General features: G+C 39.1%; 1 protein-coding gene across 5 annotated transcripts in view; it reads right to left on the reverse strand.

Annotated features, from left to right (window-relative positions):
- Positions 1–14,596, reverse strand: part of wnk2 (WNK lysine deficient protein kinase 2) — a 109,568-nt gene that overhangs the window by 40,828 nt on the left and 54,144 nt on the right. For all 5 annotated transcript variants that reach the window (XM_061932313.2, XM_061932311.2, XM_061932310.2 and 2 more), the window contains exons 12-18: positions 13,355–13,885; positions 10,229–10,278; positions 9,990–10,152; positions 9,811–9,927; positions 9,583–9,753; positions 1,359–1,401; positions 1,123–1,278 (exon numbers count right to left, since the gene is read on the reverse strand). In XM_061932313.2, coding sequence (XP_061788297.2) covers positions 1,123–1,278; positions 1,359–1,401; positions 9,583–9,753; positions 9,811–9,927; positions 9,990–10,152; positions 10,229–10,278; positions 13,355–13,885 — 1,231 coding nt within the window. The remainder of the gene's footprint in view (positions 1–1,122; positions 1,279–1,358; positions 1,402–9,582; positions 9,754–9,810; positions 9,928–9,989; positions 10,153–10,228; positions 10,279–13,354; positions 13,886–14,596) is intronic.

The following is a 14,596-nucleotide window of genomic DNA, read 5'->3' on the forward strand; positions in this document are numbered from 1 at the left end:
TCTCGCCAGCATTAGCTTACAGCTAGAGATTGACATAACTTTCCAACCATGGAAAGTAAGAAAGTGTGTGTGTGTGAAGGACAGTGTTGAGAAGAATAAGTGTATGATATTCATTAAACTAAAGAAATAAATCATTAAAAACATGACAAAGCGTGTCGACAAAATGGCAAAACGCCCTTTTTCTGCTAGTCTGCACCATAGTGAAGCAGAATGAGTCTAATACCAGCCAAGAATGTTAAAATAATATCAAAATGGCAGACATTTATCCATTAAAAATATGCAGAAGCTGCAGATGGTGTGTTTGATGGAGTAGCAGCTGTTGGAGATACCGTAGACGTTTACTCTCCAAGGTAAATACTATTCATTATTAAGACATTCCTTCATAAAACTATTGTAGTTGTTTGCATAGTTTTTTGCAACATTTCTGATCTAAAAGTTAGTTTTTTTTCTTTTTCAAAAAGGTATGTTGCATGTTAAACATGTGCTGTTTTTAAAACAATTTCAATTCATTACAATGGGAGACGTTTATTTCAGATACAAGTGTTTTGAGTTAAGAGCTCTGTCACAGAACAAATTCAGCTCGATACTGCTGTATTGGTTTACCGAGTGTGACGATATGGGAATGTCGTTAGTTTAGTTTAGTTTATTATTTCCTCGGTCAGTGGTCAACAAAACAGTTGTACATTCATAAATTGATATTGTTACAGACCGAAAGGGTTTAGGCTGAAGTTGAGCACTTATTCCTAACCCTATAAACAATCTCAAAAACAAGATGAGCTTCCTAGAAATATAAAATGTTCTTTACACAACATAAACACTGTTGAAATATATACACAGTAAAGACATGTGAAATATCCCTGTACACATGTTGGTTAAACATTTGTACCAATAATACACTACATACAAACAATTATACTTGCATGATTACTTATATCCCACATTTAGTTTTGTAATTAACATTGATCATAGGATTAACTACTGTGTTGATTCAAGAGTGATATATTTTTCCTGTCCGTCACGCAATGTGTTATGTTGTGTACAAATACACCTAACATCATACGGCTAATGTCCACGTGCTATTTCTCCATTTGTGCAGCAAACGCTAAGGAGAAATGAAGTCACCTCGTGATGTAGAAGGCCGAGCAGTTCCAGCAGGCTGTGTGTTGGCGGAACTCCCGGGGGACTGCGAAGCTGTGCCATCAGACGGGGTTTCCTGACTGGATAGGGGGGTCTCCTCCACAGGGCAGATTATGAACCATCTTTTTCCTGTGTGAAGAACTGCAAGACAAGTTGGCACCTCGTTACCATAACCCAACATGAGAATTAGGAGGATGTTCTGAAGGGCAGAGGAGCTTCACCATTCTGCTGGTAAACAGGCTGGGATGCTCCGGACTGTGTCGTCTACAAGAAAAAAAAAAAGATGCAACGTTTAAACCAGGGGTGTCAAACGTAAGGCCCGCAGGCCGGATCAGGCCCATGAACAGGTTTTATCCGGCCCGCGGGATGAGTTTGCTAAGTATAAAAATTTGCCAAAATTTTTTAATGTAAGAAACAGCTGTTCTAAATGTGTCCACTAGATGTCGCAATAGTAACTTTTTGTATCTTTGTAGATGATGCTACATATGTAAAAAAAAACAGTGCACCAGTCGAGGAAAATTAACAAACATCCTGTAATTTGATTTTGATGTTATTTTTTTATCTTGATGGATTGAAAAGCAGTTGACTGTTGCTGCTTCTTGATCTTAGCGCTGCTTTCGATACCGTCGATCATAATATTTTTTTAGAGCGTATCAAAACACGTATTGGTATGTCAGACTTAGCCTTGTCTTGGTTTAACTCCTATCTTACTGACATGATGCAGTGCGTCTCCCATAAGAATGTGACCTCGGAGTATGTTAAGGTAACGTGCGGAGTTCCCCAGGGTTCGATTCTTGGCCCTGCACTCTTCAGCATCTACATGCTGCTGCTAGGTGACATCATACGCAAATACGGTGTTAGCTTTCACTGTTATGCTGATGACACCCAACTCTACATGCCCCTAAAGCTGACCAACACGCCGGATTGTAGCCACCTGGAGGCGTGTCTTAATGAAATTAAACAATGGATGTCCCGCTAAGTTTTTGCATCTCAACGCTAAGAAAACGGAGATGTTGATTATCGGTCCTGCTAGACACGGACACTTATTTAATTATACCACTTTAACATTTGACAACCAAACAATTACACAAGGCGACTCGGTAAAGAATCTGGGTATTATCTTCGACCCAACTCTCTCTTTTGAGTCACACATTAAGAGTGTTACTAAAACGGCCTTCTTTCATCTCCGTAATATCGCTAAAATTCGTTCCATTTTGTCCACTAGCGACGCTGAGATCATTATTCATGCGTTCGTTACGTCTCGTCTCGTTTACTGTAGCGTATTATTTTCGGGCCTCCCTATGTCTAGCATTAAAAGATTACAGTTGGTACAAAATGAGGCTGCTAGACTTTTGACAAGAACAAGAAAGTTTGATCATATTACGCCTATACTGGCTCACCAGCACTGGCTTCCTGTGCACTTAAGATGTGACTTTAAGCTTTTACTACTTACGTATAAAATACTAAAGGGTCTAGCTTACTCCTATCTTGCTGACTGTATTGTAGCAAATGTCCCGGCCAGAAATCTGCGTTCAAAGAACTCCGGCTTATTAGTGATTCCCAGAGCCCAAAAAAAGTCTGCGGGCTAAAGAGCGTTTTCTATTCGGGCTCCAGTACTATGGAATGCCCTCCCGGTAACAGTTAGAGATGCTACCTCAGTAGAAGCATTTGAGTCCCATCTTAAAACTCATTTGTATACACTAGCCTTTTTGTATACATCTGCGGTCTCCTCCAAGGTTTCTCATTGTAGCCCATCGGGTTGAGTTTTTTCTTGCCCTAATGTGGGATCTGAGCCGAGGATGTCGTTGTGGCTTGTGCAGGCAGCCCTTTGAGACACTTGTGATTTAGGGCTATATACATAAACTTTGATTGGTTGTTTGACTGATGAACATTATTACATAATTTATGCAGAAAGTATAAATAACGATAAATAAGGATACAGTACTATCAACCGTGTAAAAAACAACAACAACATTATGATTTGTCTATTTTCAGAATGTGCTTGTTCTATTTTTAAACAAAGAAAACAATCTGAAGTTGTCTTTATTTTTAAGTTATCATGCCGTGATTTTACCAGTCCGGCCCACTTGGGAGTAGATTTTTCTCCATGTGGCCCCCGATCTAAAATGAGTTTGACACCCCTGCTTTAAACGACAATTGTTTCAGTCACATGACAATTGGCATGTATTCAGGTGTTTTGTAGTTACAACCATCTCTCATAAATGATTAATACTGTATTAAAAAAATAAAATAAACAATTTTAAAAAGTAAAAATTGATTCAAATCTAAATCGCAATCTTATTCATTAAACATTTTTAAGAATGGATTTTAAAAAAATAATAATTTTTGGACGTGCAATTAACATGCACGCCTCCTTTCTGACCCTCAGCCCTTTCCGGAAAATTTGCTATATATATATATATATATATATATATATATATATATATATATATATATGCGTTTCCCAATTAGGCCTTCAGTGATCTCCGACTTCAATGATTACCTCTCAAAATACCATAATTGATGTCACCACATGATCATTGCTGGAGAAATACTATACAGTAACACATTTACACCCTACTGGTCATTGAATCACATCAACAGTATACAAAACGGGTTACTTTCTGGCACATTTAGAAATCAATTAAAACGCAACAGCAATTAAAACATATACCGTAAATTTCTCTGCTTGGCTTATGCAACTTCCGGTCAATAAAGGTTGATTCAAAGTACACACTTCTCAAATATATATTAACTGGCCTGACCACATGATGGCAACAAATACACATGTAACAATGTTAATTAAATGACAAGCATGACACACTTTAACAACAAGAGTTTACAACTTTTAGTTGTAACAGAACAGCTACTGTCGACAACTTGTGATCTGATTGGCTATCGCAACTGGCTATCAACTCTATGTGTTCTCAAATTAATCCGCTAACGGTCCCGATGACGTATCTAATCACAGGACGCGTAAATGTCATGTTCAACGTGAGGCCAGCCAGAAGGCCTTACTGACAAGAACTTATGATCTGATTGGCTATGGCAACTGTCTATCAACTGTATGTCCCTGTTCGCTTACAGTGCACGGACGCCTGCATTGTTGATTCTGAAGGCCCCGGGCAGATTTGGTACAGTATGGCAACATAAGCTAACTGAATTCTGATTGGATACAAACTAAAACTAAAAACAACAGCACTGGAAGGAGCATAATATGACATGAAGAAAATATGAACAATTTTAGATATTTAGGGAAAGTACATTTAAAAATAATTTCATCTTGAATTATGATCATGATTTCTGGTTATGTTAGGCCAGAAGAGAAGGCCTTGCTGGCCCTGACGGCACACCACTAATATATACATATACATATATAAACATATACTTATATATATGTATATATGTATATTTTTTTGTTGTTTTGTTTTGTTTTTGTTTCATTAGGGCTGTCAAAGTTAACGCGATAATAAGGTGTTAACTATAAAGTTCTATAACAGCACACATTTTTTTAACGGGCGATTAACGCAAACACTTCCTTTTTGACACTCAGGCCGTACCGTAGCAGGGGGGAACTTTGCTACAGTTCACTTGTTACTGATAAGCCACGAGCGAGCAGAAATGGACAAAAGAAAGTCTACCTTATGGAAATATAAGGTTCAAAGCCATGGCAAGTTGTTCTCCTGACAAAAAAGGACGACATCCCTGCAGCAAACGTCTTCTGCGCGTGTCATACAGAGATGGGTGGTGTGGTGTATTAGAGCAATTTGTCAGTGCTCGATTGGATCAGACTGTCATTGTAATCACAACATTTGCCACCAGGGGCCAGGTTGTTGCTATGTACACTATATTGCCAAAAGTATTTGGCCACCCATCCAAATGATGAGAATCAGGTGTCCTAATCACTTGGCCCGGTGTATAAAATCAAGCACTTAGGCATGGAGACTGCTTCTACAAACAATTGTGAAAGAATGGGCCGCTCTCAGTGATTTCCACCGTGGAACTGTCATTGGATGCCACCTGTGCAACAAATCCAGTCGTGAAATTTCCTCGCTCCTAAATATTCCAAAGTCAACATTATTATAAGAAAAGTGAAGAGTTTGGGAACAACAGCAAGTCAGCCACCAAGTGGTAGGCCACGTAAACTGACAGAGAGGGGTCAGCGGATGCTGAAGCGCATAGTGCAAAGACTTTCTGCCTAGTCAGTTGCTACAGAGCTCCAAACTTCATGTGACCTTCCAATTAGCCCACGTACAGTACGCAGAAAGCTTCATGGCCGAGCAGCTACATCTAAGCCATATATCACCAAGTCCAATGCAAAGCGTCGGATGCAGTGGTGTAAAGCACGTCGCCACTGGACTCTAGAGCAGTGGAGACACCTTCTTTGGACTGATGAGTCACGCTTTTCCATCTGGCAATCTGATGGACCAGTCTGGGTTTGGAGGTTGCCAGGAGAAAGATACATTTCGGACTGCATTGTGTGAAATTTGGTGGAGGAGGAATTATGGTGTGGGGTTGTTTTTCAGGAGTTGGGCTTGGCCCCTTAGTTCCAGTGAAAGGAACTTTGAATGCTCTAGGATACCAACACATTTTGGACAATTCCATGGGATGGCACTTTAAGGTCATATGTGAGTAAAGGCAGGTGGCCAAATACTTTTGGCAATATAGTATATGTGTGACCGGTAAATGTTAAGAGGCCGACAGTAAAGGATTAGACCTTCCCTCTGCCTCGAGTTGTCTCCGTGTGTATTAATAATATAAACCCCCAGTGTTTTTATAAAAGCACACAAGACTTGAAAATACTGTACAACATGGTGTCAAAAGTGCATGCAGCTTGAGCCAAAGAAAACACCGCCGGTAAGCTAACTGACAATAAGATCGAAGCTGTCGCTAACTAACTATTTAACTGGTGGTCCGCGGGCCCCATTCGGCCCGCCAAAGCTTTTCATTTGGCCCGCTAAAATGTACCCATATAGGTTTGGTGAAACCATTAAAACTCGGGTTTATCATGTATGCAGTACTTCCGCCACCCCACAGGGGCCAACAGTGAGGCATATGTGTCACAATGAAGCAGTAGTGGGGTGAGTAGAAGAAGACTACTAATTCTACTCTGAAAAAAAATCTAAATAAATTGCAAAAATCTGACTTTTAACGACTGGACAAAAAAGTATAAATGTTCTGCCCGAGTAAGTTGCCTCCTGTTGGACCTTTCAAGCAGCAACAACAGTAGAAATCCAATCACGAAACTTGGTCAAATCTTTGTACGTAGATATTGGGCATAAATATATTTAGTTTGTTTTGAATTGAAATTGCTGACTTTGTGATCCATCCATCCACTTTCTACCGTGTCTTTTGTATTCATTGTTTTTTTTGTCTGAGAGTAACCCTGGTGATCAAAGCTCGTTTAATACATGTAGCCCCAAATTTGACCAGTAGAGAGCGATATCGATACACCTTAGGTTTCGATGTGATGAGTCACATACAGTGTGTGCAATGTTTCAAGTGGATGTTGTTTAATTTCTATATGCATAAAAACCTGTAGTTTATTGAGTGAATGTATTAACACTAAACCTTCTACTTTATTTATGTAAATTACACAATGGACATTATTTATTTAAAATACACAAATAACGTAATCATTTTGTGATTTTTATTTTAGGTTTATATTTTTAGTTCTACAAATCTAATTGAAGAAAGAAGTGTAAAGAAATAAAACTGAGGAAGGAAAATCATTCAAAAGAAAGAACCATAATCAACAAAACTTCTGGAGCTTCTGTTTCTTCATGCTGTTAACAATCTGCACACACTGGAAACAAGTAGCGAGGGCACAATAATGAATTTAATGCAGTGCAGTGTGAAAGCCAATGTGTTTACTTTAGCAAATGTCCCAGAATCTGTTAAGAATTTTTACCAGGTCACAGAAAGGCTATCTGAAGTAACTAGCGTAATTGTGAAGGGAAGCTGCATAGTCATTCCTGCTGAAATGAGAGAGGTGATGCTAGACAGAATTCACCAAGGCCTAAACAAGTGTAGGGAAAGGGCACTTCAGTCAGTTTGGTGGCCCAAAATGGGACGTGACATCATAAACAGAGTGTAAAAGAGTTCATTTTGTATGGAAATTTGAAACACACAGAGAGAAGAGCCGTTAATGCAGGCTTTTGACAAAGGTGAAACCTTTTCTGCCAAGGGCTGACCTTGAAAACCCCATTCAAGCTTTCATCAGCTCTAGACTGGACTACTGTAATGCCCTCTATAATGGAATAAATTAGTCACTCCTCCACAAGCTCCAGTGAGTACAAAATGCAGCTGCTCACCTCCTCACTAATGCTCCAAAACATGCCCATATTACCGCGATTCTCTTTGCTCTCCATTGGCTACCAGTATGTTTTAGAATATATTTTAAAATCTTTATTTTTGTTTTTAAGGCCATCAATGCTCTAGCACCAGCATACTTGGCTGATATTTTAACTGTTCGCCACCCAGCAAGGAATCGGCGCTCATATTTAAACACATCTTTGGAAGTATCAAGGACTAGGGTTAAAAAATGGGATGACCGTTCTTTTTCCGCATCCACACCCAAGTTATGGAACTCTCTCCCACCTGAGTTGCGAGCCATCATAGAGCTAGAAGCTTTTATATCTCAACTAAAAACATATTTGTTTAAATTGGCTTTTAACAAACAATTGCTATAAGTATTAATTACGGTTTTGATATGCGTGGTATTACTTGCTTTTAAGTCATTTGTCCTGTAAAGCACTTTGTGCACCATTGTGATGTTGAAAGGTGCTATACGAATAAACCTTTATTGCTTGATTGATTGATAATGCCAACTTAAATGCCATAAAAGCATTGGCAGAAAGTTGCAGTAGATTTATGTGAGCTATACTTTTTAAATGTTCTTGTAATAAGACAATATTTTCGGTATATTAGATGTAATTTTTACCTGACATGTTTCGACTGTCATCTGCAGTCTTCTTCTGAAGGGTCACGTGACTACTGTGACGTGTTGCCTATCACGTCATAGTACCAGTAACCACATATCTAGTATTAAAAGATTACAGTTCAGTACAGATTGGTGTCCTACCGCATTGTGTTGTGCATTACAAAATCAAAAACCATTCAGGTGCTGACGCAGAAGCTAGCTCACGGTGAATGCTGTAGCATGCCGTAGCAAGGCCATGTGTTACTATGCTAGAATAACAGTATCTCAATGTTCGCTCTAACAATAACAATGTCGCTACAGCTTGGTTATTAAACAGATTACAGAACGTAAATTAAGTATTGTTGGCTGTTTTTGTATGCATTTTCAAAGGGATTTAGAGGTAGAATGTGTTGATCCCATTAGCTGCATTGCTAGCCACCTAGAACAAGCCGATTATTACAAATTAGAATGGGAAAAAAAATCAACCTTTTGTCTTCTTGTCTTTCAAAAAAATTGTGAACGATAAACAACATTTCAAAGAAAGTGCAGTTCCCCTTTGAGAGCTGAGTGCCACAGTTATGGGTAGTGTGCAAGGGATAATGGAAGAACCCCACGGAAAACAAGTCGCCTCCTTATTTGCGTCATGTAAAGTCACAGACATTACCGACACCAAGAGTGATATCAGTATGTGATCAATGCCAGAGTGACTAGGTCTATATTTTTATTTTTGCAATTTTTGTTCTTGTTATTGTTAATGTTTACTAATGCAGGGAATAATTCCCTTGACACAGAAGGACTTTGAGGGCGATGGCAGCTGAGATAGGCTCCAGCAACCCCCCGCGACCCCGAAAGGGACAAGCGGTAGAAAATGGATGGATAGATGGATGGATGATTTAGAAGAGTAACAGATAGTACTTTTTGAATTGTTTTAGCTTTTGTGTACCATTGACTTTGTTTTGCTCCAACAAATGTATGTAATAAAGGACAATAAGGAAATCGTTTTGTTGTACCGATATTAGTAAACTGTCAATAACATTCACCATACATAAATGGAAAAATGTACAGTTAATACATGTGATCGGTATTGGTATTGGTATCAGTCAATCTCACTCATGGGTGATCGGAATCGGCAGCATAAATCCCTGATCGGAACATCCATAATTTTAGCCTTTTTCTTTTGAGGTGTAAGTCGCAAATTAGATATTTTTATTTGTGAGGATCCCCATAAAAAAACTAAAACACCATGGATTGACAGGCTCTCAGTTTTGACTATGAAAGTTTTCAATTGAAGACAGCCCTAATAATAATTAAGCCACATAGTGGTCACATTATTGTCACTTCCTGTCTCTCCCTCCTTCTCAATGTGCAAGACAACTAGAGGAATAAAAGTAAGGAATTTATCTGTTTTTTTATTTATGTTTCATTTAATGTAATGTTGTCGAACGATGATTTACTTAGATTGATCACACAATTAATCACAGTAAATTACTTGCTTGCATATATAAATTAACTTTAACATTTACCTCTCCCACGTGTCCATCAGAATTCTTGCCTGTTTGGGGACTACAACTTAAAGTGGACACTTTCTCGCCCTCTGTGTCGTCATTTAACACGTCTTCTGCTTTATCCACGATGTCCTTCAGCTGGTCAATGAAGATTTCTTTCTCTAACGGAAGGATGAAGCCGTTCTCTACCTGTGGTCAAACAAAATGTTGAGAAGCAGCATCAAATATGTCCCTGTTTGAACTTACCATGTACGTGGCAATTTCCTCAGGAGCATCTCCGTCCAGATCAAATTTAAACGTCACCATTTTGTGATTATGAGTCTCCAGCTGACATTCGACCATCTTGTCACCTGTTTTGCACACCTGTGAGGACGGAAGCCATAGTTAAAAAACAGGAATGTGTGTTTGTGGGTGGATATACCCACATTAAGCATGCTCAGTTTGGGTTTGCTGGTCTTTTCCTGCCGAGAGCGTGTGCGGGCTGACTTCCGATGGTGCTTCCGATGTTTTCCTTCCCCTTTGCCTCCGCTGGCCAAGCTGTCATAGCTGTCACTTGCTTCCTTGCCGGATGCCACATCAGAAAAGGGGCTAGAGATCACAAATGTTGCAGGTTATTATAAATACTCATGTTTTGTCAGAGTGTAGATAGTTGTTATACACACACCTGTCATAGGCATAGCTCGGCAATGATACTGGTTTGTCCAGAAACACTTCCTGAAGAGAGAAAAACAAAACCAATTCTATATGGGAATAGTAACACCTACAATTCAACAAAAAAGTAAAAAGAAGCAGAATAAATAAAACATTAGAACGATAACATTCTTTTTCCATAACACTACTGTATACAGTATATACAGGTGAGTGGATCGATCCAAATATCGCTCTTATCAATACCAGGGTGGTATCAATCCTGGTGTTATGAAAATTATCTTTTTCAGTTCTCTTTCAAGTGTATTTTCACAAGTATCCATGTTTTTTTTGTTGAATTGTTTTATTGTTTACTAACTTGGGGGCAAAAAGACAAAACGTTTGAATGAGGGCCAACAGTAGTTTTTGTTTTCTTGACTTATTTTATGGGCATACTTGTATTATTTTAAGGGGTGTCCCGATCTGACAATAATACCGGTCCAGTTTCAGCAAAAGTAGTAGTACTGTCCTATTATGTATTTTATTATTGTATTATCTGTCCTATTTTGTATCTTACTTGTCTTACCTATTGTATCTTACCTATTGTTTGTTAATTGTTGTATTATATGTCCTTATGTGTATCATAGTAATGTATTGTATGTTCTATTGTGCGTTATAATAATTTATTATGTGCATTAAATTATTGTGTTATATGTCCTGTTGTGCGTTTTATTGTTGAATTGTCTTATTGTGTGTTACATTATTGTATTGTATGTTCAATGGTGTGTTATATTATTGTATTATGTCAACTGAGTGTTGTATCATTGTAATACTGTATATGTCCTAGTGTGCATTTTATTATTGTATTATATGTTCTATCGTTAATTGTTGTACTATATGTCCTATTGTGTATTATATATTGTATCATATGTCCTATTGTGTATCATACAAAATTGTTTTATATGTCCTATTGTGTATTATACTATTGTATGATTTGTCCTATTGTGTAAAATGTATATCATTGTATTATACTCTATGTCAGACCTGGGCATTCTGCGGCCCGCGGGCCACATCCGGCCCTTTGTACGTCCCTGTCCGGCCCGCGTGAGGCCAATCATAAATTACAAAATAAATTTAAAAAAGTATATATCTCGAGTGTGCAATACAACAGTGCTGCTTTTGTTTTGAAAAATCTTTATTTGTATTATTTCCGTGTGGACGTATGCTCGTGCGCGATTGTGAGTGAATGTGAACAGCGGCAATCACAAATTACAAAATAAATGTAAAAAAACATCTATGTCGTGCGTGCAATACAACTGTGCTGCTTTTATTTTGAAAAGTGTTATTTATGGGCGTATGTCCGTGTGTAACCTGTGAGTGAAGGTGCACAGCGACAAGTGATGCCCGGTTATCCCCGAAACGCTACAAAAAGAAAAGTTTTTGTTTTTTTCAAAGAAAAGTTGATGACGAATGGCGTGTTTTCAACAAGACATGGAATGCCAAGTATTTCTTTACAGAAATTAAAGGTAAAGCCGTGTGCTTAATTTGTGGTACACAGGTTGCTGTGTTTAAAGAATATAGTGTAACGACCTGCTGAAGTTGATGTTGTGTTCTTTAGTTGCGGAAATGAGGAGTGAGGATAGACGTGCGTGTGGAAGGAACGAGATAAGTTGAGCTGTGTTAGTTTAGGTTGCTCAATAAAAGTTTAAAATGAGCGTCAGACTTGGTGTGCACTTCTTCTGCACGCTACAATTGGTGTCAGAAGTAAAACTTTGCGCATACTGCCGCTGCGTGTGTGAGCATACTGCGCTGCTTGTGTGAGCATACTGCGCTGCTTGAGTGAGCATACTGCGCTGCTTGTGCGCTCAGCCTGCTACGTCATCGGGAGGTACGTGCCACGATGTTTCCTGGCGACTTTGTCAAGATTGAACGGGAGGGGAAGGACATTGAGTGGGGACTTAAGGTGCCGGCAGCGACTGCAGATGTCTGTGTGAATCCCGGACGTGAGGAGCTTGTCGCAAAGGGAGAGAGAGAGGGAGGGAGGAGAGAGGCAGCGTCACAGGTGCAGCGCATGCTGCTTGGCATGGGGGAATTCCGCCCTCAATGAGGACTCCCAGGTTTGATGGCAAGACGAACTGGGGGAGCATTTCATCCCACTTCTGACACCAATTGTAGCGTCCAGAAGAAGTGCACACCAAGTCTGACGCTCTTTTTAAACTTTTATTGAGCAACCTATACTAACACAGGTCAACTTATCACGTTCTTTCCACACGCATATGACATATGATTGTTAATGTTTTTCAGTATGTATTAATTGGTGCCTTATCGCATTGTGTTGTGCATTATAAACTCAATTGCGTTTTGTGCTGGCGTAGAAGCTAGCTTATCTCTTGCCGTAGTTAGCTTCTACGGCTAATACCGTAGCACGCCAATGTGTTACTACGCTACAAAAAGGGTTTCTCAGTGTTTGCTCTTACAATAATGATGTCGCTGCAGCAGTTCATTGTCTATAAATTCAGATTTAAAGAGATAAGGTTGTGAATCCTAATTTTCCAAGAATAGTAGTTACCAAATCTGCCATGATTAGAAGACACACATGGGTTTTGTATCCGGAAGGGGTTGTTACCAGAAGTCAAACATGCGCTGCTATGGAAACGGAAATAAATGTGCCGAAGAATTACTTCTGGCAATGATTAAAATGACCAAAATAAGGTAAATATTGAACATATTACATAATGTTATGAACGTGTCTGTTACTACATTATATATAGACTTGCAGTGTGTATACAAAACGTTGATGGAGGTGTTTAAAATTTGTTTTAGAGAGCTTTGAGGGCTACAACGGCGACTCCCATTAGCCGCATCTTTTAAGCATTTTTATCATCTTTAAAATCCTTTTAAAAAAAAAAAAAAAAAATAAAAGTACGTGTGTTCTTGTCTCTCATAATGATTGTGAACGATAGGCAAAATTCCAAAAAAAAAGGCAAAATAATTAATCAATCTAAAGTAGTTAAGTAAAAAGTATTACTATTGGCGTATTTACTTGTGATGGTATAGATATCTACATTTATAGACCACCATTTCTCACTGTACTCAGCACTAGAAGTGTACTATAATGTACTGCACATTTGACTTTTTAAAACACACAGTCTGCTGCCCATACCTCTGTGCAGGGATCTTGCTGTAAAATGCAAGAAAATGATGACGCGTCCTTATTTTGCCAAGTTGCCGGCTGGTTCACACATTCAGACGTCATTGAGACTGCTGGCGCCGGAGTCGGAACAGAAACAGGAGCAGCATGCTGAGCTGGCAACACGACCGAACCCGGTCCAGAGAGTTGGGTTTGTCCTCGAGTAAAAGAATCATGAACTGTGATAGTAGACAAGACTTTTGGTGATGCGGAAATCGCTGCGTCGACTGCTATGGAAGTTGCTGATTGAGTCAACACTTGGCCTCCTGACGCTTGACTTTTTGTCTGGATTAACGCTGGAGTTTGAGTTTCCACCTCCTCTGGAGCTGAAAGCGCTGCCGAGGCGTGAAATGGAGGGGCTACACTTAAGTCTGTGCCGGCGGCAGGAGTTTCTACATCTGCTCCAGTTCCCCAGGGAGGCATCTGAAGAGTAGGAAGGACAGGTGGAAGTGGGGCCAAAAGTTGATTGTCTCCTAAATTCCCCTGTAGAGCTGCAGTCTGCACCTGGAAAAAGAGCAATTAGGAGAATTGTTGATGATGTTCATGGTTTTTATTTGTCCATTCAACGTGTCCAAAAATGAGTAGGAAGAAGCAAGAGTTTATTTCATTGTGCCCATCGTTAACTTCCTGTGTTTAAATGTTATGTTAAAGGGCACCTATGATGATTTTAATCTACATTAACCACACTTCCTCGTGGTCCAGATAATATGTATTGGATATGCTTTGGTGTAAATTGTGCATAATTGTTACTACACAGTCACTTTTATACCACGTTTTTTGAGCTTGTCTGCAAGATGTTTGATTCTGGAGGCATTCCCAGATTACAAATGGAACTTAACCTCACCCTCTCCAAAAGTATCATTATTTATCTTTTGAAAATGTACACTGTTTAAATATGTTTCTTAACCACTGCTTTTTCCCAGAAATTGGCAAAAATAAACTTCATAAACATTATATAGATTCACCTAGTCACAAAATCAGGTACACCTACACACTTGCAAAATTGATTTAGACTCTGCATAAAAACTGCTTTCAGCAGCATTTGTGTCCCTGCATGTTGCACGAAAATAATACTTTATCCTATTTTTTGGGCTTCCTTATCGCCTGAGAGCTTGACTTATTGTTTGTATAAGTATGTCTGCCTCGCTGTGATGTCACAATGTAACCAGGTTGCAAAACCCGCGAACAGAGGCATCCAAAACGGCGCGTTAGCTC

The sequence above is a fragment of the Nerophis lumbriciformis genome, linkage group LG38 (assembly GCF_033978685.3).
Source record: "Nerophis lumbriciformis linkage group LG38, RoL_Nlum_v2.1, whole genome shotgun sequence".
NCBI classification, from domain to species: domain Eukaryota; kingdom Metazoa; phylum Chordata; class Actinopteri; order Syngnathiformes; family Syngnathidae; genus Nerophis; species Nerophis lumbriciformis.